This window comes from Pleurodeles waltl, chromosome 1_2 (assembly GCF_031143425.1).
Source record: "Pleurodeles waltl isolate 20211129_DDA chromosome 1_2, aPleWal1.hap1.20221129, whole genome shotgun sequence".
In the NCBI taxonomy this organism is placed as follows: Eukaryota; Metazoa; Chordata; class Amphibia; order Caudata; family Salamandridae; genus Pleurodeles; species Pleurodeles waltl.
This window is the reverse complement of record NC_090437.1, coordinates 672800097-672825506: the sequence shown is the minus strand read 5'-3', so window position 1 is coordinate 672825506 and position 25410 is coordinate 672800097. Positions and strand designations below refer to the sequence as shown.

The 25410-nt window shown below is 46.9% G+C and overlaps 1 protein-coding gene across 1 annotated transcript in view; it reads left to right on the top strand.

The window, feature by feature from the left end:
* Positions 1–25410, top strand: part of SLC10A7 (solute carrier family 10 member 7) — a 661109-nt gene that overhangs the window by 548536 nt on the left and 87163 nt on the right. Inside the window, exon 9 of the mRNA XM_069242617.1 lies at positions 23973–24024. Within this exon, the coding sequence (XP_069098718.1) occupies positions 23973–24024 (52 nt within the window). The remainder of the gene's footprint in view (positions 1–23972; positions 24025–25410) is intronic.

Here is a 25410-nt window from a genome sequence, read left to right as displayed (position 1 = left end):
TAGAGGGTGCAGCGAGGATAGCACCACCAAGAACGGTAACAGCACCCACATGGAACCTAAATTTAGTTCTCACAACGCAAAAAAACAGCCTTTCGAGCCATTGCGTAAAGCTACATTACAGACGCTAACTTCAAAGACTGCGTTCTTGGTAGCTATTACTTCATTACGCAGGGTTAGTGAATTGCAGGCACATAATATAAGAGATCTATTTTCAAATCCACAAGAACAGAATTGTCTTGACAACAGATCCACACTTCATTCCAAAGGTGGTTTCCCAGTGTCACATTAATCAATCTATTCAAATTCCAAGTTTCTTTGAAGATCCAAAGAGACACGCTGATAGGAAGCTGCATGCATTGTACACAAGACATGCCATTATGTACTACATTGAAAGGATGAAACCTTTCAGAAAAACTCAGCAATTGTTTGTATCTTTTTCAAAAAGCTACTTAGGAAAACCAGTTACAAAGATCACAATTGCTAAATGGATTACGCAAGTAATTCAGTTATGTCACACCTATGCAGGAGAGACATTAAAAATAGCACCAAGAGCTCACTCCACACAGGAAAAAGGGGGTAACCATTGCCTTTCCAGCAAATACTCCTTTACAGGAAATTTGCATGGCAGCGACATGGTCATCAGTGCACACATTTACAAAGCATTATTGCATTGACAATCAAATGATCACAGGAGCTCAAGTGGGGCAAAGGGTGCTAAAGCATCTTTTCACAAGTCAATGCCCATCTTCAACCCTGCCACCGCTGTAAGTAAACTGCTATCAAATCAATACACAGCATGTGAATCCAGAGAAGATTCACGCTGCAAAACATGAATGTAACCGGGCGTCTGTCGCCACGGTTACGCATCGGAACGCTGAACCCGATAGCGCATACCCCGGGGGTACGACCGCTAGGAGCACTGACCCGGAAGCGACGTACAATCCCGATATCCGGGAATCAGAAGGAAAAAGCGACGGAGAGAGACGAAGGACGGCATCCACAGGAGTGACTGACGCGGAGCGGAGCCTGGAGGGCGAGGAGACGAGTCGGAGACAGAAGCGGAGACTGAGGAGGAAGACACCGGGAAACCCAAGGAACCCTTACAACGCTGCCACGTCCCAGGAGGGGCGTGGCCCTCACAGGTACGAGCGTACCTAATTGTAAAAATCCTACCCGACTGGATGCGGGTAGATAAAGGGGAAGGGAAAAGAGACGAGGAACAGGGAAGGGGACGAGCGGAGGCGGAATTAAATTAAAAGGATTCTAAATAACCTAACCACACGTCAGGAGGGGGTGAAGTAAACCACCCTCCTGTAGTATTAAGGAGAAAGAGAGAGAGAGAATAAGTAGTCACGGGCAGGTGAACCACGAGATGATTAAATAAACGGCTACCCCCACACCTATCCACACCCTGTCCTCACCTTCCAAATAACCTATATAGAAAATATTTCTCAAACCCCAACGTCTACACTTACCTGTATTTTCTTTTCATCTTTCTTCTGGGGAACACCGCCTCCCTCTCAAAAGTGGGATCAAGACAAACACCGGGAATCCCTAGGAAAAGAAAAAGAGACATTTCATTGTCTTGACTAACGGAGAAGAAGACAATAACAGAGACACGGGTCATGAAGGACCCCAAACCAAATTTAAAACCCCCTCAAATCCCTATCACAATAAAAGAACATTATCACCATACTAGGTGTTTCCATAGTCTCTTTAAATCCGGATCACAAGAACCCATTACAGTGAAGTTTCTTATCTTTAGGTGTAGTTTTGCAGCTTGAGGAATTTTCTGGATTCACAAGCATCCCACCCATCTCAACCAAGAAGATAGGAAAGAAAAAAAAAAAAGGAAGAATATCTGAAGATGGCGAACTAAGATAGGAACATCTGGAGAAAGTACAACAACATCACAATGGTACACCAAATGGTGCTTCTGTCGACGCCCACCAACAAACAAAGGTAGAAAAAGAAGTCAGACAAAAATTTGGTGAAATAGTAGAAAATTCCAGACCCAACCGCTAGATGGTGGCATAATGCATAGCATGTAAATCCAGAAAATTCTTCAAGCTGCAAAACTACACCTACAGGTAAGAAACTTTATGTTCACTATAATGCATTTCAGTGAGGTGCGATCATGTATATTGGTGAAGTGCAGGCAGCCAATGAGATCTGTGCTTATATCTCAAACTGCAGAACAGATTTATACCAATTTAAAAAAAGGCGTCCCTCCTGGACCCATAGCTATCTGTTTGCATAATTTGGTGTAATTCCGTCCAGCGGTTCTGGCTGTAGTCCTATTCAAAATCCCTATGGGAATTAACATGGGAAACGTTCTTTTTTTACCCCTCCTGTTTTCTTGCCCTCCACTTGGCGGATAACCCCAAACCTTTCCAAGCTCAAAAAGACCCAACAAGACCTATTTTGGAAAAATTATTGAAGATTTTCCAAACGGTACCAAAGATATAGTTAAGTCAAAAAATGCTTTTCCTGTGGAAACTAGGCCCTACCTGCTGGTGACCGCCAGTAGGTAGGACCTTATATATATGACCTTATATATAGGAATTTATATAGATGATACTATGTATTGTACGTTGTGGCAGAGGTCTATCTGAAGAAAATCCCAGCATTTTACCCACATCAGTGCCACCCAGTGATCTCCTTGTTGATTTTGTGTAGCACAATATAGCCTGCTCAGGGTATATATATTTGTGTGATACACATGCTGTCCATCTCCTACTATCTAGTGTTGCTGTGCCCCGGATATTTGTAACTTGTTTTTCTTCAAAGGTGCCTGACTTACTGTTTGTTTGCATTACCAGACACTATGGGCCTAATTTAAAGTGTACCTTGCTAACCACAGAGGGTAACCCAACAAACCCCAAGGGATCTGGGTAGAATTTATTACAAAACAACAAAGATCCGCTAGGGACCATTTATAAACAGGAACAATCCCACCATTCATAACAACATATGCAGAGCTGAGGAAACCATCCTTTATTATTTAAACAAAATATATACTTTCCTCTTATATGTACACATTATATACAATCCCCCATCATAACAAAAAGGAAAAAAAGGACAGAACAAAGTGCAAATGAAGCAAGTACTCGTGATTCGAGAAAGAAAAGAAAAGAGTAATCATCTCCCTTTACACCAATCCAGAAAATATTTGAAAATCTCAATATCAGCCTGTTGGTTATTCATTCTACTATATTGAATCACAGTTTCACTTCAAACAGGATTTTTGGAAACATGCCCAATGTCTTACATAAATCACTCCATCCACTTTAACTTTCTTGCCTTGCTACAGCCAGTAATCCTCCTGACTGATTCAGACGGCTCTCTCCGGCTTCCAAAAAAAGGAAGGGAGTGTTTCCAAATAAAGAAGAAAACTGGGAGATTCAATCATATGGATTTGGGATTGGTGGATTGCGCAGGAAAATGGTGGATATAGATATTTTGATATAAAGTAATGTAGATGTCCCCTATCGTGTAGTCCTGATGAAGACCCGTTTTGGAGCCGGGAGTTGGCCCGAGAGCAAGAGGGGGGCGAAACGTCGACAATGTTTTAGCCTGGATTTGGTTTATTTTGATGGAGGATGCAATTGGCCATTGGGCTGGCTGACCTTCAAGAAGGAACCAGTACTTGACCCATCCATGTTGTGAGGCCCCAAAATAGTCAGGGATTCCACCTGACCCACCAGACACTGACATAGACCTAGGTAGTGCTTACTACCCAGAGGACCCCCTATGATGAGCCCTTCAGGCACAGGAGGGAGAGGATCCCTGAGGGGACTAGGTTGTAGATCTTCAAAACAATGTCAATCTCTAGCCTTAGCCTGCCAAATCACCCATGCTTGATGATACTACTGTGTATCATGCGGTGATGCAGAGCGCTGCATACTCATCAAGTCTTAGTCAAGCCCCTGTCTAAGATGGAGTGGGAGGTCCATTACCTCCCCATGCTGAAGGGAATCCTCAGGTTGACCACAAACACCTTTAAGGAGTTGGTAAAGGCAAGGGTGGTCACTCCCCGATTAGAGAAGAAATATAAGCCTGCTCCCAATGACCTGGCTTAATGTGCATGGACATATTGTTGCCAACACTCCTTATTTGTTCACATTGCTTGTAAAAAGGCTGCTATGCAATCCACGAGAGAGGCCCCTCTGCCTGATAAGGAGTCCAAGCAAATTGATGTAGTGGAAAGCATGCAGTGCTTGGGATAACCACAAATTGCACATTACAAACACAATAGATATGACTGGTGCCTCTGAGAGGACCTGCCGAAGATGGTAAAGCAACTACCAGAGGCCCATCATAAATGAGGTCAGGAGTTCCTGAGGGGAAGCCATGAAAATGGCAGTTTTAGATGTGCCCTAAACATGGCAGCTACAACCACAAGGCATATTTTACCACATCCTCTTCCTCAGTCGTGCCTTGCATAGGGTGTAAGGATTTAGGCCAGAGGTGCAACAGCACCTTTTGAACGTCCCTTTTGATGAGGTGCAGCGGTTTGCCCCCAAGTCAACCAGATGCTCGAAAAAATCAAAGAGGACATGTACATTGCCAAATCTATGTTCACCCTACAGTACCGGAGACCCAGATTTGCCTTCCGCAGGCACCAAATCAGGGGCGATGGATGCAGGTCGGATACCCTGCCCCCAAACAGCACAAACAGTCCTTTCAGGACACCCAGCAGCATAAAACCTTTCAAGGAGGGCCTTATCGGAAAAAGGAACTTAAAAAGGGCAGAGGCGGCTCTCTGAGGGTGCCTTTGCCGCAAACAGCGATGCCCTCTCCCATCCCAGCAACTACATCACACCTGTCTGGGCAACAGGTACTTCCTAGCTCATTGGGAAAACATCACCTCAGACCAAGGTTCCTTCTGCATTATGTCAAAAGGGTACTTCTTCAAATTTCACACAACCACACCAAACATTCCACCCCACCGTCATTTACTGAATCCAAACCAGTGTCACCTGGATTAAGAGATTTAAGCGCTCTTTGCAAAAGGTGCAATAGTACCAGTACCTGCACACCAATGCGGCACAAGATTGTACCCCCTGTACTTTTTGGTGCCCAAGAAGAACAGCTTGCCCTATATGATCCTCTGCTTTCGGCCATTGAACAGGTTCATCCTCTCCAAACACTTTCACATGGCCACTTTACAGGACATGATCCAGTTGCATTGCCATAGCAACTTCATGTCAGTGCTGAATCTGAAAGATGCACACTTTCTGATACCAATCCACCTACCTCATCACCAGTACCTTTGGTTCATGAAAACACTACCAGTTCAAGATTGTTATCCTTCCGAGTCACTACCACTCTGAGGCTCTTTACAGAGTTCCTAGTGGTAGTAGCAGTGTACCTGTGCAGAAAAGCCATATATGTCTTCCCATACGTAGGCGAATGGCTGTTCAAGAGCAGCAGCCAATGACAATCCCTCGCATACAGCGAAATAGAAGTGTGTCTACTTCACAGCCTAGGTTGCGCTATCAGTGGAAAAAAATGGCATCTTGAGGCACAATATGTCCAGCCCTGCATTGACTCATTTTTAAATGCTACAACAGGCAAAACATACTCATTCCAACAGCTGCTGCCTCTTTTTCAGACACACGGTCGCTAAATTATTAGAGCTATCATGAAACTGTTGATACATAGTGATTGTACCATATGCCCAGTTACACATGTGCCTGAGATTGGTAAAGCACTTTTAAACTGCTAACTCGACTTTGCCAATTAAACTCATGACACTGTCCAGACCTTCTTTTTTTTAAATATGTCATCCCTGAGTTAGTCCTTTTGAGACCTAATGCAGGGTGCTGTATATTAAAAGGTAGGACGTGTGTTTTTATGTGTCCCAACAGTAAAAACCTGAATGTTTTTTATTGTAGAAAGGCTAGTAGTTCCATTGGCAAGTACTGGATTACACACTGACCACTCAGCGATGCTAACATCTAATAAAGGTAGCCTACATGACTGCCAAGTTTTACATCGAAAAGCAGGGAGACACCCACTCGCCCTAGCTGCCTGCTGTAGCTCAGGTGATTTGGCTTTGGGCAACCAATAACAAAATGTATATGTTGGCGGAGCATTTGTAGGAGTGGAGAATGAGTTTGCGGACCTTCTCAGCAGGGCACATCAATAAGTCCATGAGTGAAAACTCCACCCTCCCATCCTTTGCAAGTACTTTCAGCAGTTGGAGACTGCAACATTAGACCTGTTCGCCGCTCATGAAAATGCAAAATATACAAACTTTGGCCCTCATTCTGACCTTGGCGGTCTTTTCGCGAGACCGCCGAGTTACCGCTGCGGTGAAGACCGCCGACCGCGGCGGTATGCCGCTGTGCGCATTCCGACTGCTGGGAGCGTTCCGCCGGGAAACCGCCAGCAGCCACACTGGCGGTCGGCGGAAAAGTGGAGACTGGTCAACCTCCAGCGCCACGCCAGCAGAACACCGCCCACAGAATTACGACCCACATATCTGTGTGGCGGTCTTCTGTTGGCGGTGTTCTGTTGGCGGTCACCTCCCCATGGCTCCCGTCGCCTCCCGGAGGACCAACGCACAAGGTAAGTGAGGGGAGGGGGAGGGGGGGTGTTGTGTGATGTGGGCGTGCATGGGGGTGTGCGTGTGAGTGTGTAGAGGGGGTGTGTGAGTGCGTGTATGCGGGCGGGGGGTGCTGCTGTGTCTATGGGTAATGTGTGCTGTTCGGCAGGTGCGCATGTCTGCATGTATGTGTGCGGGTATGTGTCCCCGTTGTGTATGTGTGTGTAGGGGGTGTGTATATGTGCATGTTGGGGGTGTGTGCATGTCGGGGTGCATGTATGTGCATGTCGGGGTGGGGAGGGGGTTCGTACCACCTCTGGGGGGTGGCAGGGGGGTGGAGGGTGTGGGGGGAGGACTCGGGTGGGTAGTGGGGGGTGGGGGAGACCCCTATCAGTGCCAGGGAAGGAATTCCCTGGCCCCGATAGTGCTTACCGCCATGGTTCGCATGGCGGTTCCCGACTGCCAGGAACCGCGGCGGTAGGCAGGGTCATGATACCGTTGGCGGTCTTGGGACGACCGCCGGGCCAGAGTGCGCAAACTCCAGCCCGGCGGTCATGCCGCCGTGGCGGTCGGAGTGGGGAAGTGGCGGTCGATCGCGGCGGTGACCGCCGCGGTCAGAATGCCATTTTTCCGACCGCCGGTCTGTTCGCGGTCCGACCGCCGCCTCTCCGCCGACCGCCAAGGTCAGAATGAGGGCCTTTGTCTCTTGGTACCTGCACCCTCAGTCCATGGGCAATGCACTATGGGTGAACTGGTTATGAGTATCTACCTGTTCATTCCGCCTCTACCACTCATCCCAGTGGTACCAAACGGGGTGAAGTATCCGCAGTATTCAGTGCATCTAGAGATGTCAGTCAGCCTCACAAAAAGCATCAATTCACATGTCACTCAGGTGTCAGAAATACCACATACCTCTGTTTTGCACTGCACCTTAATTTGGAAAGTCTGGGAGTGAAAAAGTGGTGTTAGCCCTTTACATTAGGGCCCTCCCAGTCTGTCCCATCTATACTAATCATGCCCAGCCCCCTTTTATCTACCGGGGTCGATCTGTCATATAGGCCTCCATCAGATCATCATTGTCCAGTGTAATTATTTCTGTTAGATCCTTCTAACTGCAGATTCCGCACCTCTTGAATATTCCGAGACATCAGACTGGAGAAGGAAATTTTCAAGTAGCACAACTGTGCACTGGTGGGTGGCATTGTACACCTTAGTGCAGACATCGCTCAACTCCAGAAGTGACATGCAGAGTGATAGGCACCACTCACTGATGACAGTGCTTTTCAGTCCCACAGACGTGGACCTGGAGCCACCCCTCATCTCTTTGAGACATTTACCTCAAAAATAGTTTAAAAATGCCAGTGTGCAAGGGAAGATGTTGTGCGCACCCTGGCACAGGTCTTGTCTGCTCTTGGCCCTGGAGACTGGATGGTAGTGTTGAACCTTCAGAACGCTTATTTCTGCATAACTGTTTCTGTTTGCTGTCTCCCTTTGGCCTCTTGGTTCTTTAAGAAAGTGATGGCAGTGGTTGCAGTACATCTTTGGAGGTAAGAGATTCCCCTCTTCCCCTATCTCAGTGGCTGGCTGCTGAAGTCAGGCTCACCACAGGCAATTGTCACCCTTATCCAGATTTTGGCAAACCTTCTCAAATTGTTGGGGCTGATTATAAACGTGTCAAAGTCACACCTAACTCCTGCAAAAGACACTTCTTTTATCTTAACCATTCTGGATTAGGGGCTGTTCATGCTTTCCCTTCGAAGCACAGAGTCCAGGACATTCTGGCTATGATACTGATGTTTCAGCCTCTGTCCTGGATCTCAGTGAGGGTGACTGAGGTTACAAGGCCTGATGGCTTCCTGCATCCTGCTGCTCAGGAACGCAAGTGGCATATGCAGGCTCTGCAGAGGAATCTGAAGTCCCTGTGGTCAGGCAGCAGGGAGAATTTAACCGATCAAATCAATATTTTGGTGGAGACCGCAAAAGACCTGCAGTGGTGGTTGCTGCACTGCGATTCTGTCAGTGGCAGGCCCCTCTCCCTCCTCCATCCGGAGCTTACAGAGGTTACTGATGCATTGCTTTTGGGCTGGGATGGGCACTTGGGAGAGATTGAGATCAGTCATCTGGTCTCCAGTGGAGGCCTGGCTCCTCATCCACCTTCTGGAGCTGCAGGCCATCCGCTTGCCGCTGAAAGCCTTTCTATCATCTGTGAAGAAATGCGGTTTATTATATGTATTATACGGTGTGATTGTGACACCTAACTATGTAGTAAACTAACAAACCTGGCTTGGGTCCAACCAGGATCATTTGTAAAACCTTAGCACAACCATGGGTAACTGTGGCTTCAAGCTGTCTGGCTTAAACAAAGAAACAAGTGTAAAGCATTTTGGAGTACTATTACAATTGAATAAGAAAGAAATGCAACACAAAGGACATCTGACACCAATTTATGAAAGCATCTTATTTTTATGAATTTGAAGGCACCAAAATGAAGTAAATCTACAGGAGGTTTCCAGAGATAAACATTAATAAACAAATCATAAATATCTGCTTTTTTACTCCAGTCGTGCAAAAACATTGGCAACTACCACAGTTTGTGGTTACTTTTGTAAAGTTGTGTTGGGTTACTCCACCTGATGTGGGCTACCAACTCCAATAGGGACAAGTCTACGGAGCCAGTAAGGCTAAGAAGGACAGTTACCTTGCAGTCTCCAGTCCAGTCCCAGGCTCTATGGGTGAACCACCATAAAAACAATGGAGTCGTTCCGCTGCAAAGGAATACAGGATTCTGATGCAGTTGGCAGGGGTCTTCCTGGGAATAACCCTCTGTCCACAAACACAGTAGGGCGACTTTGAGCACTAAGATCGATGTCCTTCGAAGTGCAGCCAAAAACAAGTTGCCACTTTTCTACTGGTCTCCGGTCACAGCAAAACCAGCGGTTCCCTTCAACTGAGGCTAGTGTCCATCTTGGGTGACCAAACTCCACTCCCATGACTCCAGCAGGTTCGGGTGCAACTTTTGAGTGTTGGGGCTCATTTTCTCAGGCTGCACTTCGGCACTCAGTGACAAATAAGCAATAGTGGCTACCAACTCGCCAAGGCGGCTTCCTCAGCTTTTGTGGCCCTGGAACAGTAAATTAGCCAACTGTCTCTTGGAGTTCACCTCTTCTGTTTGGGGCTCAGAGACGACTTCACTTGAGCAAGACATCACAGGCGCAGTCTTCTTTGTTAGCCCAAGGATCGGAAGGTGCACTCCAGTCTTTGGTGTAACCTCTCTGCTGGTTCCAGGGAGTAACAAGGCAGTCTTTTTTTTGGTCCTCTCTTCAGTGCAGATGTAATCTGAGGCCTGGGTGCCGCTTTTACGCCCACATTGGGCCCTTGGGGGATGTGATGACTACTAACCAATGGGCTGCCAGGGCTCCATATGACTGATGACACTTCCTGCAATGTGTGGCATCTAGCTATTCCAGAGTGCAATATTCTGCCCATTCCCAAGAAAGCAGAACTCTTCTCTTGGTGTGTGGAGATTGGTAGTCCACCCTGGGAGTGTGGCTACCTGAGGGTCACAGGACCACAGGAAAACTGGTTTGGTAACTGCTTCCCCATCTCTGTCCCTGATGGCAACCTGTCTACCAGAACAAAAGAGCAGTCCCTCTCGTGTGTCCAATATTTGCCCTTGAAAGACGGCTTCCCCTTTAAAGCTCAGCTTTTGGGCTCACAACCTTTTGGCTTCCTGGCAAGGAAAGGTAACACCTCTTCCAACGGCAGGCCTATATTGTGTCCTTTCCTAGGAGTTGTTCACATGTCTCCCCAGGAGGACAGAAGGCTGTCAAGTAGCCAGCAACCATAAATGGGCACTAGAAAACTTGGGTAGTAGTGTGACAATTTTCCGAAGCAGCATTTTACTCCAAAGGTACATTAAATTCGACTTGGGTAACAAGTCGGGTTAAACACAGTGATTCTTTTGATACCTTGAAGTACCAACTTTAGTAATCCCATTCAGAAGTTAGCACAGCTAAGTGGTCAGTGTGTAACCCTGCACTTGCCAATGGGGGTACTTGCCTTTCTACATTAAAAACCACAATGTGGGGCTTTTACTGTTGAGACATATAAAACCACATAACCTACTTTTTAATATACAGCACCCTGCCTTAGGGCTCTCTAGGCCTACATTGGAGGTGACTTATAAATATTAAAATGGAAGAGCTAGACTTTGTAATGAGTTTAAACGGTGAAGTTGAGTTAGTAGTTTAAAACTGCTCTACCAGTCTTGAGTGGCAGGCTGGGAGACATGTTTTACTTTGCAGCACTTATTGTGCCACCATGAGTGTGACAGTCTATGAGGGACTCTTTAACTTACAGGCCCTGAGTACCCCTTTTACCATATACTAGATGATTGGTACTCAAAGTAGAGCCCGAGGGCTGCATGCGGCCCTCCTGACCTTTACAAGCGGCCCCCCGGTCAACCGCAGCACTGGACTGCTGTTTACACAATTCAGCATTAACATATAAAGAATGGTAAATTAAGCGGCAAGCATTTATTTAAAGGTTAAGCAAAGTTAAAGAAAGGAAGTAACTAAGGTGTCTTGCACCACCTACCGTTAGTAACACCTCTATTTTTAATACATCTTGCAACAAACCTATAAAAATGTGATAGTCTCTTCAAAATGCAAAAAGTGTACTTCGTTAACAAGCATAACAGTTTCTCCTTAGCACATGAGATTATATAAGTGCATTGAGAACTAAAAATTTTAAAGTGATAGTTTTCAAACAAATATATAAAAACATTCTACCCCACGCCCGACAACAATGCCAATAGCAAACTTAGAGGCAAATCAGTTGTAATGCGCACTCCCTGGGTGGCCTGGGCTCCTATTCTACATGGGCAACAATCTAGATTATTAAATAAAACACAGGAGAGGATTTTGTACAGCACACGTTCTGAAATCATGTATTTCAAGGTTCTTTTATATGTAATAATAATGAAAGAGGACGGCAAATAAAATAAATGAATTGCCTAGGATCACACGTTTTGGTAAAGTGGGGAAACTGTGATTAATCCCTGGTTTTCTGGTTTCACAATGTGCAGTTCAGACACAAAGGGGGCTATTTATGAGTCTGTTTGCATTGCTCTAGCATCATTCAGCATGGCACAGGAGTGACAAAAACCTTACGTGTTATTAAGGAAGCCACACAAGGCCCCTTTGCGTGGCCCTAAGTGGCTCCGTAAATCTAGAGTAAGGCAGTCGGTGTGCTTCCTCACTCAGCCCTGGGATGGTGTTCCATGGGCATTGCGTGGGTGTCCCCCAATTCGCATTCAAAGAATTTCCATATTGACTAGAACTGGTAGACCTGGGAATGCGCCAAAAATATGCCTCTCGAAATCCTTTTGTGCAGGAAGGTGTCTCTTCCTGCACAAAAAGAATCCTTCATGCAACGCAGGCATCCTTGCACCATGGTGCAGCGGTGCCTGAGTTGGCTCTGGGCTGCCAGAAGGACACCATTGCAGGGAAAAAGGCGGGAATGAACTACATTTCTTTAAATACGGCGCATTCCTGCCATTTCCCTGTGACTTACTGCACTGCTTGACACTTTCGTACAAGGCCCCTAGATGTACGTTTTGCTTCCCCTGTACCCACTTGTTGGACCCGACCCTTTTTGCAGGGTCATCCCCAGACCTTTCCCTTTTCCCTCCTCTTTTTGCTGAATTAGTTTTTGTTGTCTTTTGGACCACTGCTAACTAGTGCTAAAGTGCATGTGCTCTCTGCTTAAAACATGGTAACATTGGCTTAGCCACAGTTGGAATATTTAATGTACTTATATGTCTTTAGTAAAGTGTGCTACCTGTGCCCAGGGCCTGTAAATTAAATGCTGCTAGAGGGCTTGCAGCTCTGATATTGCCACCCACTGCAATAGCCCTTCAAACATGGCTCAGACCTGCCATTGCAGAGCCTCTGTGCAGTTTTGAAATTGCCATGTCGACCTGGCAAGTTTACCCTCTTTCCAGGCCCAAATCCTCCTTCTTAATGCATATATGTCATCCCCAAGGTAGGCCCTGGACAGCCCCAAGGGCAGGGTGCCGTGTATTTAAAAAGTTGGGGAGCTACCTTTAGGTTTTACATGTCCAGCTAGTGAAAAACTCTCAAATTTGTTTTTCACTACTGCAAGACTTATCTCCCATAGGTTACAATTGAGATTATCTTATTACATTTTTTTAAGTGTAATTTCCAATTGTGAAGAGATGGGACCCCTACACTTAGTGTGTCTGGATTCACAGTTTAAAATCACAACTTATGGTGAAGTCCGATTTTAAAGTGTAATTCTGAAGATGCCACTTTTAGAAAGTTAACAAACACAAATGATGGACGGAATGCAGAACCAATCAAACATTCACCCCCAGTCACAGATCTGGGTTTAAGCCATCATTTCTTTTGCTCACCATGCCACCCCAGTTTGGCCCCAGCCATATGCAAATCAGTCTTCACCCTGTTCCTCATGGAGCAGACCAGCCCAAACTGCTAGGCCAGGTCCTCCCTGGACCAGAAACAACCATCCTGGGACTGGTTTCAGGGTATCAACCTTCATCAGCCAGGCTAGCTTGAATCCAGTGGCACAGTGAGCCCGGGACCCACATCTGGGCATACCTGGCGCACTTAAGGTGACAAAAGCAAACAAACACAAATGATGGACGGAATGCGGAACCAATCAAACATTCACCCCCCAGTCACAGATATGGGTTTAATCCATCTTTTATTTTGCTTACCATGCTACCCCAGTTTGGACCCAGCCATAGGCAAATCAGTCTTGAGCCTTTAGAAAGTTGCCATTTTCCTACTTTAAATCATGTAGTCTTCTGCCTGTCTCTAAATGCAAGTCTGGGTGGGAGTCAGCTGGGCTGTGGTGCAAACCCTCTAGACAACCAAATAACAAAGGAAGCATAGGTTTACCTGATGGGCCATCCACAACCTGATGGTCCATTAACATCTTTATGGGCCATCCTTGGCCGCATGGGAGGGTGGAGCTCATACAAAGGGCTACATAATGCTCTGTAGTGTGCATGGAGGTAGGGAATGAAGAACAGGGACTTTGTGCACTTCAAAGGCCACTCTTTGAAATCTCCCCAACTTCAGAGACACAACTGGGTATAAGTACTGTACCTCAAAGCCCATCATATCAGAACACTTTTCGACTCAAGGACATTCTGCCAGGAAAATGGACTGCTGTGCTGCAAAAGGTACTGTCACTCTGCTGGAACTCTGCCAGACTTTGCTTGACTCATGCACTGCTGTGCCTGCCCTGCTTGCCCCCCCCCCCCTTGCCTGGGGGTGAGAAGGACTGGGCCTGCATATCTACATCTCCACAAGCAAAGTGATCCCGGGGGCTTGCTGGCTTGCCTTCTGATCTGAATTCTCAGGGATCTAAGTCTTCACTCAACTCTGCTACAATGTCTGTCCTATGGGAATTGTGAGTCCTCCCTTGCCAAGTGGTACCAATCCAGTCCTTAGAAGTGGATTCTACGGCTGTCTTCTACAGAAATCCACGAATCACCGTCACTGAGCATCTCTCCTCGATACCGACGCATCACCGCTGAGATCTGATAGAAACTTCTAGCTGCAGGTGCCTTACCTTTTCATTTCCCCAGGCGTTGGGAAACTTTTGCTTGAGCAGTACCCCTGTGCACGCCGTCGGGTAGCACAGTTTGGTTCCGCGTGGTGTCGCATCTGGATGTGACGTTGTGGTCACCTCTATAGGCGCCACCTAGGCACGCAGATGCCAGTTCTTTTCATTCTGCGCTAGTTAGCGCACATCCCGAGAGAGTTACCTTGCTGCTGTTTGGCAGGCTTTTTTTCAACATTTTATTGAGTATTTTTTAAAGTGTCGAGGATGTCATTCAGAAAGGTAGGATTCAAGCCATGTGGCGCCTGTCACCACGCCATGTCAGTTATGACCCTCACCTTGTCTGCCTATGGTCTAGAGCGCGACCCCAATTTAAAGTCATGTTCGGACTGCCAGGCCATGGCACTGAAGGTTTGAGGTGGTTCCTAAAGCTGCTTTATGCCCAGCATCCTCCATGCAATCCGGTGCAACTCCTCAGAGGTCATGGTCCCAATCGAAAAGGTCGCGGGACCGCCCCAAATCATCGTCTTTATACTTGAGGTCCTCGGGCAGTCTGGGAAAAGGCACAAAAAGAAAACTAAACGGTCTTCGACTTAGCCTCGTCCATCAACCAACGTGATGAGTTTGGATCATCAGCGTTCCAGGCACAGTTCTGCGGAATCGAAGCCAGGTCTGACTGATCGCCTTCCTCTGTTTTCCGGGAGCTAGAGTTACTCCCACTCAAGTAAAAGACTTCTATGAGACCATGTGCCGCGTATTAGAGTGGGCCCACCCCTCCGGAGAACCTTCAAACTTGAGGACTCAACAGGTTCCACGCTGTCAACTTCTGCTGCAGCTCTGATGGGGTGTCCTGTATCCGAATCCAGATCGTCTCCTTTCGTTACTACGCCACCTTCTCGGGCGCCCATCACAACACTGATGCTCCAGGCGCCACCGGCACCCACCGGGGGCACCAGCCTCATTCTGATTCCAGATGATCTGGAGCCAGAGCAGGATTGAACAATGCAGATTCTGGCGCTGACAGCGCCCATAGGTGCCAGATCATTGCCCAAGCGTTATTTTAAACGGCCAAGAATGGGAGACAATTGGGGGGGGGGGGGTGTCACTCGACCCTTTAGAATACCAGTTAGAGAGATCTATGGACTGGTGTGAGGACTGGACTGGACACATCTCCAGATTCTGGCTTGCTCTCACCTCCCCCTCCCCCCACAGTGGCTGCAAAGGAGGGATCTTCCTATGTAATGGTGGCGCGTGGGGCAGCTGAGGTTCTCAACCTCGAACTGCCCTCAGAGGCTGTTAAGACTAACCTCTTCACTGAAGTGCTTCAGCCTGGGGCTTCCACTTCTGAACCACTCCTGTCTTTTAATGAAGCACTTACTGACATCCTACTGGGAACTTGGTCCAGCACAAGGGCTCCTGTAAATAGGTTCACCCGCTGCTATCGCCCTGCACCGGGTGACCCTAGTGTCCTCAGCTAATACATTACCCCTGAGAGCTTGCTAATTCAAGCCTCAACATCCCAGGGTGCGTTTTCACCCACTCCCCCGGACAGGGAATCCAAGAGGCTGGAACATAAAGTTCACCTTCAGGTGTGTCCTGGTACAACGGGCTTGCTGGGCAGAGCGGTTTTGTCACTGGTGGCCTTACGACACCACACCTGGCTGAGAACAATTGGCTTTTCAGGGGATTTCCAGGCAAACCTTATGGACATGCCCTTCGATGAGACTCGCTTATTTGGTGAGACGGCAGACTCTACACCTGACCACTTTAAGGACTCTCAGGCTATGCCCAAGTCATTGGACCTCTCTGCGACCCCTCGTCCGCCGTCTGCCTTTCACCCCTTTCGTGGCCACAAAAGGTGCGTACCACTGTTCCAACCCTATGCCAGCCACCATCCTACGCAAGCTCCCCAAGCAATGCGAGGATGTAGGTGCGGTGTCTTCAGACATAGAGGGTCAGGAAGCCAGAAGTCATCTGCCACCCATCCCCCGGCAGCTGCGCCGTCCAAGTCCTCCTAGTTTGATTCTGCAGGATCACGCTTGTCCAGTTGGAGGGAGAATTCAACATCATCGCCTTCACTGGCAGTCCGCTAAATTGGATGATTGAGTCCTGCAGATCATTCAGAAGGGCTGCACCCCTCAGGTGTCCACTAAGGTGATGGCGGTGGTTGCAGCTCATGTGAGCAGATTGGGTGTCGGTCTTCCCCTATCTCGATGACTAACTGTTGAAGGTGGGTTCTGCTCAGTCTGTCATCTCCCCCATCCAGACTACGGCAGACCACCTTCATTTGCTGGGGTTCACTATGAACGTGCCGAAGTCACACCTGACTCCCTCTCAAACTCTCTCTTACATCAGATCTGTTCTGGACAAAGAGCAGTTTCGGGCTTATCCTCCCAAGCAGAGAGTCCGTGATATTCAGGTTATGATACCAATATTTCGGCATCTATCCTGGCTTTCGGCGAGACTGACTCTGAGGCTGCTTGGCCTTATGGCCTCCTGCATCCTACTGGTAAATCATGCCAGATGGCATATGCGGGCTCTGCAGTGGGACCTGAAGTTCCAGTGGGTTCAGCATCGGAGAAATCTCTCCGACATGGTCCTGATTTTGGAGGGAACTGCAGAAGACTTGCAGTGGCGGATCACAAACCGCAATTGGGTCAAAGGTAGACTCCTCTCCCTTCCTCAACCAGACCTCACAGTAGTGACAGATGCATCACTTCTGGGATGGGGCGGCCATCTGAGAGAGGTGAAGATCAGAGGACTCTGGTCTCCGACGTAGTCCAGACTCTACATCAGCCTGATGGAGCTCCGGGCATTCCAGCTAGCACAGAAAGCATTTCTTCCCTCTGTTAAGGGGAAGTTAGTGCAGGTGTTCATGGACAGCACCACCGCCATGTGGCACTGCAACAAGCAGGGTGGGTTGGGTTTGTGGACCCTTTGTCAAGAGGCCCTGCGTCTTGGGACATGACTGGAACAGCAGGGCATAACCCCTGTGGTTCAACACCTGCCAGGTTCTCTGAACGCCAGGGCAGACAAACTCAGCCGTCGATGCCTAGCGGATCACGAGTGGCATCTCCATTCAGAGGTGGTGCAAGGACTCTTTCAGCATTTGGAAGAGCCTTGGTTAGATCTGTTCACCTCCAAAGAGAAAACTCAATGTCAGCAGTGTTGTGCGTTGGAGTTTCCAAGGCAGCAATCGCTCTGCAATGCTTTTCATCACGAGTGGAGCTCAGGCCTCTTGTACGCCTTTCTGCCCATACTACTACTGCCCAGATTTCTCAAGAAGATCAAGAAAGACCGGGCCCAAGTGACCCTTGTTGCTCCAGACTGGGCAAGGAGAGTCTGGTGTACACAGCTTCTGAAAATGAGCATCAATCCTCCGATCAGGCTGCCCCTTCGGTAGGATCTTCTGTCACAGCAGCAGGGGAGGGTTCTCCACCAGAACCTGTCAACCCAAACACCTTTATGCATGGAGATTGAGCGGCAACAGTTGATAACCCTTGAGTTTCGTCCCAAAGTCTGTAATGTTATTCTAGCAGCCAGGCATTTTCTACAAAAACGGTATACACCTGCCATTGGCAAACATTTGTAAAATATTGTGCAAAGAAGTCTACAGATCCTCTTTCTGCTTCTCTCTCTGATCTTCTTTTCATTCAGTACATTGCCCAGAAGAGCTCTGCTCTGGGCACTTTTAAGGGCTATCTGTCCGCTTTAGCCACTTTTATGTGGCTGCCTGACCAACCCTCTTTATTTAAGTCGCCTATTGTAAATAGGTTTCTAAAAGAACTTGTACATATGTTTCCTCCGTTGCCCTTCATTATGCCTCAATGGGACTTAAAATTAGTTCTTATATTTATGATGTGCCATTTCTGCTTCATTTGAGCCACTTCATAACTGTCCCCCCAAGCCACTCACCATCAGTACAGCCTTCCCTGTGGCTATAACATCTGCCTGCAGGGTGAGTGAGCTGCAGGCTTTACCATCCAAGCCTTTATATCTCAGTGTTTACTGATAAAGTGGTGCTTTGCACCCGTACCTGTTTTATCCCAAAGGATGTGACCCCTTTGCATTTGGGACAGACTGTCACCCTGCCCACTTTCTTTGCTCCCCTGCATCCCTCCAAGAAAGATGAGCGACTCCACTGGCTGGATCCAAAAATAGTGTTGTCGTTCTACCTTCATGGCACAAAAGAGTTCCCGGTGTTCAACCAACTCTTTGTGGGATATGTGGGAGCAAAAAAGGTCAGGCAGTACAGAAACAAACCATTTTGCACTGGGTCATTCTCTGTGTAAAAATCTCCTATGCACTGGCCAGGAAGTAGCCTCCAGAGGGTTTGAGGGCCTATTCCACCAGGGGTAAAGTTGCGACCACAGCATTAGCATGCTGTGTTCCACTGCTGGATATTTGTCAGACATCAATGTGGGCATCACTACACACGTATGAGTAACACTGCCACCTAGACAGTCAGGTCCTCAGAAATGGGTATTTTCTCCATTCGCTCCTGCAGGACTTCCTAGTGTTGAAAATTGGTCTGCAGCCCACCATCAGTATTGTAAGGCTTGGTATCTATTCAGAGGTAAGGAATCTGCAGCTAGAAGTCTCTGTCAGATGAGTAAGTTACTTACCTTTGGTAATGCATTATCTTGTATTATGTTAACTATAGAGACTATATCTAGCTGCCGATTCCTTACACCCACCCATGCCTCCCCCCTCTGCTGACTCATTTGCTAGGGTCAGTGTGATCCCTTTCATGGACCTAGATTGGACACACACTAGTCAGTTCATGTCATGGCTCTGCGCTCCTGTCGTGGAAGGTCATGAAAAAATTAACTGATGCCCGTACGCCTGGGTGACACCTTTATAGGTGATCGTGCGTCACATCCGTTGCCGATGACGCCATGTGGAACGGAACTGAGCCACCCAACGCCGCACGTAGGGTTATTGCTCATGTAAAAGTTTCCAGATCCAGTCTGACGTTTGGGGAAATTCAAAGGTAGGGAATCTGCAGCTAGATATAGTCTCTACCAGATAATGTGTTACCGAAGATAAGTATCTTGTTTGACGAGGACATCGTAGCACCAACTGTGCAGCTCAGAATCAACACATCGCCCTCAGCACTGATGAATTGCCGGCTGTGCGTCCCAACAACAACGCATCGCCTTCATCGTATAGAGTTCGATGCTGCACATTGAGGACATCATAACGACTGCATGACTTGACAATGATGCATCCCTGACTGCACGGATCAAAACTAACGCATCCCCTTCACATCGGATGTACGACGTCAACACAACCCTCCATACAAGTTACTGTTTCAGCGGGACAGGGTTGGTCCCTGTGGCAGGCCCGCACTCCATCACCGTCAGCCTTAACTTTTACTCTGGTCTAGTGATGGCCGTGGTTGGTGCTTTGAGTTTGAAAGTATTACATCTGCAGATGTTCATTAAAAATTCATATCTCGACTTCTACTTATTGAATATTTGTCTTTTTGGTCTTGTTTTGTTAATTAAATTAAGCCCTATATTTCTAATCTGGTGTGGTTTGTTTTTGTGCTGTTTTCACTGTTTACTGTTTTAAGTATTGCACAAATACTTTACACATTGCCTCCTCAATTAACTATGCCTGCTGCCAGAGGGTGAGCACAGTTTAATTTATGGTGTGTAACTGACCTACCCTTATGATGATTGTGGGTCCTGCTTGGGGAGGGTGCATACCTCTGCCAACCAGAAACCCAATTTCTAACACCACGATACCATCAACACCACCTCCCCCAAAGCAAACATGACCCTGCTCGACCACCACCCTGCCGGCATCAATGAGGCCCTTGGTCACATCACAGACCAAACAATTTGGTCCCTGGGAAAATATTTACAAGTACCCATGCACTAGGTATACTATAGTGGTAAGTAAGCTAACTTATGCAAATTAAAGATGTACTTTTAAGGGTCAGAGCACAGACTGAAGTCTGGTTAGAAGGCCTCAGTGCACTCTGAGTCATCGCATCAATACCTAATAGTCAAAAAGTGGGATAAACCTGCATAAAGCCATTTTTTCACATCATCCATCAAAGGGAGGCTGGTACAGGTGTTTACTTAGAACATCACCACCATGTTGTATTGCAACAAAAAGGGTGGGGCGGTATTGTGGACTTTATGCTCGGAGGCACTATGCCTCTGAAAGTGGCTGGAACACCGGGGAAAATTCCTGATGGTACATCACCTGACACGATCTCTAAACACAGGTGGAAATTAACTCAGTCCCCAACGCCTAGCGGATCACAATTGGCATTTGCATGCAGAGGTGGCACAGGGTCTCTTCCGGGAACGGGGAGAACCTTGGCTCGATCTGTTTGTCTCTGCCGAGAACATACGATGTCAGCACATTTGTGTGTTGGAGTTTCCAGTGTGTCTCTCTTGCTGAGATGTGTTCCACCTGGAATGAAACTCTTGACTTCCGTACTCCTTCCCGACAATACCTCTCCTTCCCTGAATTCTGAAGAAGTTCAGAAACGACAGAGCCCAGTTCATCCTAGTGGCATCAGATTGGACATGGTGAGTGTGGTATCCAAAACTCCTGTGCATGTGCATCTGTTCTCTGGTCTGGCTGATGCTTCATAAGGATATTCTGTCTCAGCATCAGAGCTGGGTCCTGCACTTGGATCTGCTCAGTCTCCACCTACATTCTTGGAGTCTGAGCAGCAGCAGATGAGCGAACTATGGGCCTTCTCCAACCTGCCACACATATTTTTCCAGACAACCTGGTTCTGAGAACCTGGGCCTCCTTTCTGCCAAAAGTAGCGACTCCTTTTCGTTTCAAACAAAACATCAACCTCCTGATGTTTTTCTCTACACTTCATTGGCTGGATTCTGAAAGAACTGTCAGAGAACATCATGTTGTCAATCAACTCTTTATTGGAGTCGCTGGAGCAAAAATGGGCAAGGCAGTGCAGAAGAGGACCTTCTTTTGCTCTTGCAAGACTAATGATCTGTATCAAAACCTGCTATGTATTGACCAAGAGACAGCCCCTCATAAGACTTGCTAGCTCATTCTACCAGAGCCAAGGCTACTACCATTATGTGCACGCACAGAGTGCCTGTTCTGGACATTTATCAAGCTGCTATTTTGGTGTCCCTTCACACATTCCTAGAGCACTCCTGTCTAGATACCCAGGTCCGCCACGGTGCCCACTTTGTCAACTCGGTCCTGCAGATTTTTTGGTTTGAGTAGGTTCACAGACCCACCACCTAGAGGTACTGCTTTGGTGTCTATTCAAAAGGTGAGAGTCTGTGTTTTGAAGCCTCTCTCAGAAGAACAAGCTACCTACCTAAGGTGATGTTTTTTTGTGGTCGAGACGCCATCTAACTGCAGATTCCTCACTAAACCTCCCTGTTCTGTGAACTGGACTCTTGTTACTTCTAAAAAGGTTCCAAGTCTGGAGAGCAGCACAATGGTCATAGCCAATATACTATTGGGCTCTGCATCTGGGGGCGCAGACAGTCCAGTAAGCAACTGACCGCTGCTCAAGCGAGTCCCGCCTATATGTGCCTCTGCACGTCACTTCCGGAGTGCAGTGACTGTACTACTGAACAACAGCACCCACCATCACACAGAGGTACTGCTTGGAAATTTTCAGATCCAGTCTGGTGCCTGGGGGATATTCAGATCGTGAGGAATCTGTGGTTATAAAGAGTATCTACCAGAAAGAGTGTTACCGAAGGCAAGTAAGTTGTTCTACATCCACCAAGTTCCTAGCACAGTGTGGTTTGCCTGACCTATGGCAACTTCCCTCCACTCGTTCAAGTTTCTCTACTCGGGCCAGTTGGTATATCGACCATTTTGTCTAGGACGGTACCTAATGATGTTTTTCCTTTACATTCATTATTTTCTCGCACACGTGAAAATGTACCTAAAGCCTGCTGACATTGAAGTCTAATTTTTATCTTTTTCTTTCTAGACAGGCTCTGTTATAGCCAGTCTAAATGTTCCAAAACTCCCTTACCAACATTACTCTTACTGACCTTTAGTCCCATTGTTTTCTCGTCCCTCCCACCCCTCTATTCAGCTCCCCTTTGTGATTGTTTTGCGTTCACTTCACCATTTCTAGAATGTTCACAACAAAAGCTCACAAGCAGCTGTGCTAAGGCACGTATATTCTGACCTAAAAGCCCCTTCCTTGCTACACTAATAGGAGTGATCTTACAAGGATCTCAGCAAATTGACCTATGGTGTGATTCTTGCCCTGGAACCTGCTAAGTGCTCAGATATTCTGTGAACTGGAGGCGCAAACGTTTGTTGTTGAAAATATGTTTATAGGTCTAGTCGAGAGACAGATTTTGCTTCTCACCAGCCTCCTTCACATTTTCCAAAAATCATAATAAAACTACATACATATGAGGGCTTTAGGTTACTCCTCTTCGTGTATTGGTGTGCAAGCATTATTCACATTGTCCTTCCACCTACCTTCCGGATCCACAATGGGGCAATGGATCAGCCCATTTCATCCACTGCTTTCTTGACTGTGATTGGTGGCCTTTGTTTGCCTTATAACAGTTGCACAGCCGCCTGAAAGAGTGCACTTTATTGCCAGGGCTGGTGTGCCTGGTCTGCAGTGCTCCTACTTCATTTATATTTTTGCCCTTTTTTGCCGATTTTTGGCTTGCCAAGGACCGATCTGTCCCTTTTATCAATGCTTTATACGAAGTGAACAAACTAGACTTTATCAGCTGGTAAAATATGATTTCCCAAAAATGGATGAGAGGTGGAGATAGGCGTGTGAAGAAGCAAATTAAATGCATGATGCTTAGTAAAGTAAAAGTTGCAGCTCAGAGAGAGGGCAACCGTGACACGTAGCACACAATACAGGCAGGGCCTGACGTTTTATATGTTAACATACTGACATAATCCCGCTCGGTACCATTTAAATTCACGTCACAAAATGTTGAGCGAAACAGGCTGTGCACGTCTGTAAGAAAGGAATCCGAGGCAAACGTGAGAAGAATTGACTGGGGGATTTTGTCAGGTGAAGTGTTTGGGCGGAGAGCATGTCGACGAGGGAGAGACTCGAGGTTTTGCTAGCTAGATTCGAACATTAAAGCTCCAGGTCGCCAAAACCTGAAGAAGACAATTGTGAAACACATTACTTTGCGGAACAGTTCATGGTACGTTTCTCCCAACAAACTGCAGAGAATGTTTGGTAGGGACATTGTGAGTCAGAAAAAAAAAAACATACACAAGACGACTGTTCGGTAAAGGTGGTCTCTGGTAGAGGGAGCAGGGGTGGCCTGAGGTGACTTTTCGGCCTTCGGCCTCCCAGGCTCTCTCTACCCTCACTGGTACCAGCAGAAGAGGAACGCGTCCTTGCTCTCCTGAGCAGTTGTCAGTATATAATTAAACCATCAAGGCAACGGGGGTCCGCCAGAATCATGTCTCGCGTATTATTGAAAATGAACACACGACAAATAAAGAAATAATTAGTAACTTGACAAGGCCTCAATAAATATACCCGATAATATATGTATTCCCACAATGTGTGTTCAAGTCAGTGCTATGTTATACATGTATACATCTTGTTACGTTACGGAGTCTCCAGCTACTAAAAGTGTCCCTACTGTGACAGAAGGAAACAAACGTAGTGCCGATACACATTGTGTGCCTGTGATTAAAGCGCCAGCTCTTGACGCTCGGCACCCACTGGGCCTGCTGCCCGCTTTCCACAAATAAAGCCGAGGATGTCATTGAATCAGCATAACCGTTTAGGGGGCCATCACTTCCTGGTTATTAATACACATGTAATGTTTTCTTGCAGTATTCTTCGTCCAGCTGAGCTTCATGTTTTTAACGTTCCTCTTCTCCACGAGGTACGTACAATATTAATACTATTTATACTGAGTTTGAGGCGGGGGTGAGTGGGGCCACCCAACAACACTGAATTGGCGGGAATAGTATGAACACTGGCTCGTGCTCTGTATTTCCATGTTTACAGTCCTGTGACTTGTGTGGTAAACGGTGAATAATACCTGTCCTATTGACTCAGACAGCAGTCTTGCCGACAGCCTCTTGCATGGGCGTTGTATTGTGTGTTCCATGAGTACAGCTGTGTGATCAAGTCTCCTGCGGGGATAAGAGAGAGAAAGAGGAACACATATATAAATGTATGGTTATCAAAAATCTGTTCAACATTGATGTCTGGAGTTAACTGAATACTGTTGACTAGTTTTTTTTCTGTGTGCCACTTGCAGCTTTAATGTGCAGTAGCTTCTGCACATGATGTACCTATCCCCGGCAAGTGAGGTTTGCCGAAGAGCAACACCTTCTGGCCACCTCATTTGTACCTCATTTTTCTGTCACTGATCGCGCTGCAAGTTAGTCTGTTTACTGTTGCCCTTTTAGGGAAAATGTTTCTAGCGCTGCTTTTCTTTTTTTCTCTTGATTGTACCTTATGGCTACCTCTGTTCGTGATCCTTCTTTGTGAAGATGTGTAGGAGAACTTTAACAGACAGCTCCCTCAAGCATGACAACTGCATTTCAAACTTTACCAAAGTTTTATATTTTTCAAAAACGAAGCCCCAAAGCAGGAGTCCCGCACCAGCTCTCCCTGCCTGCCCCACCCCACCCCACATATGATGTTGGAGTAATTATTATTATTTTTTTTTTTTACTGTTCTTCACTGCCAGTATATATATACCTGGCGGTGACACACTGCACATTTTTTTTTTTTTTAAATAGCCATCTGACTATCCACTCTAGTTTGGGCGGATGGTCGCATTACTTACTTCCGATGACACCTTCTCGGTCAGACAGTTGAAGGAAATTTTACGCTGACAGAGTACATTTTACTCCATTTGTGTAAAATTTGCACCCACCTGACTCAAAATTGGTTAGGCTGACTTAAGTTTGATGGACATGGTGCTCCATCACTGTTGTAAAAGTGGTCCACCTAATGTAAATCAGTGCTGACTCCGCTCCTTCTGGAAACAATCCATCCTAGACCTTGGTCACCTCACATATTGATTCTGTGGCCTGATGCTTCTTTAGTTGGGAAATTTGAGGTCCATACCCCTGAATCACACTGACTAACTACATCCCTGAATACAATGTGGAATGTGAGATCTGTGGAAACATCTGCCACTGATATGGCTGCGGTGAGGGTACTGGGATGCTGCTGGGGTGGAAGGCTTACTGCTGGAAATGTAGCATTGGCCATAGCCAAGCAGATGTTCTGTAAAGCAACCAGAAAGGTGGGA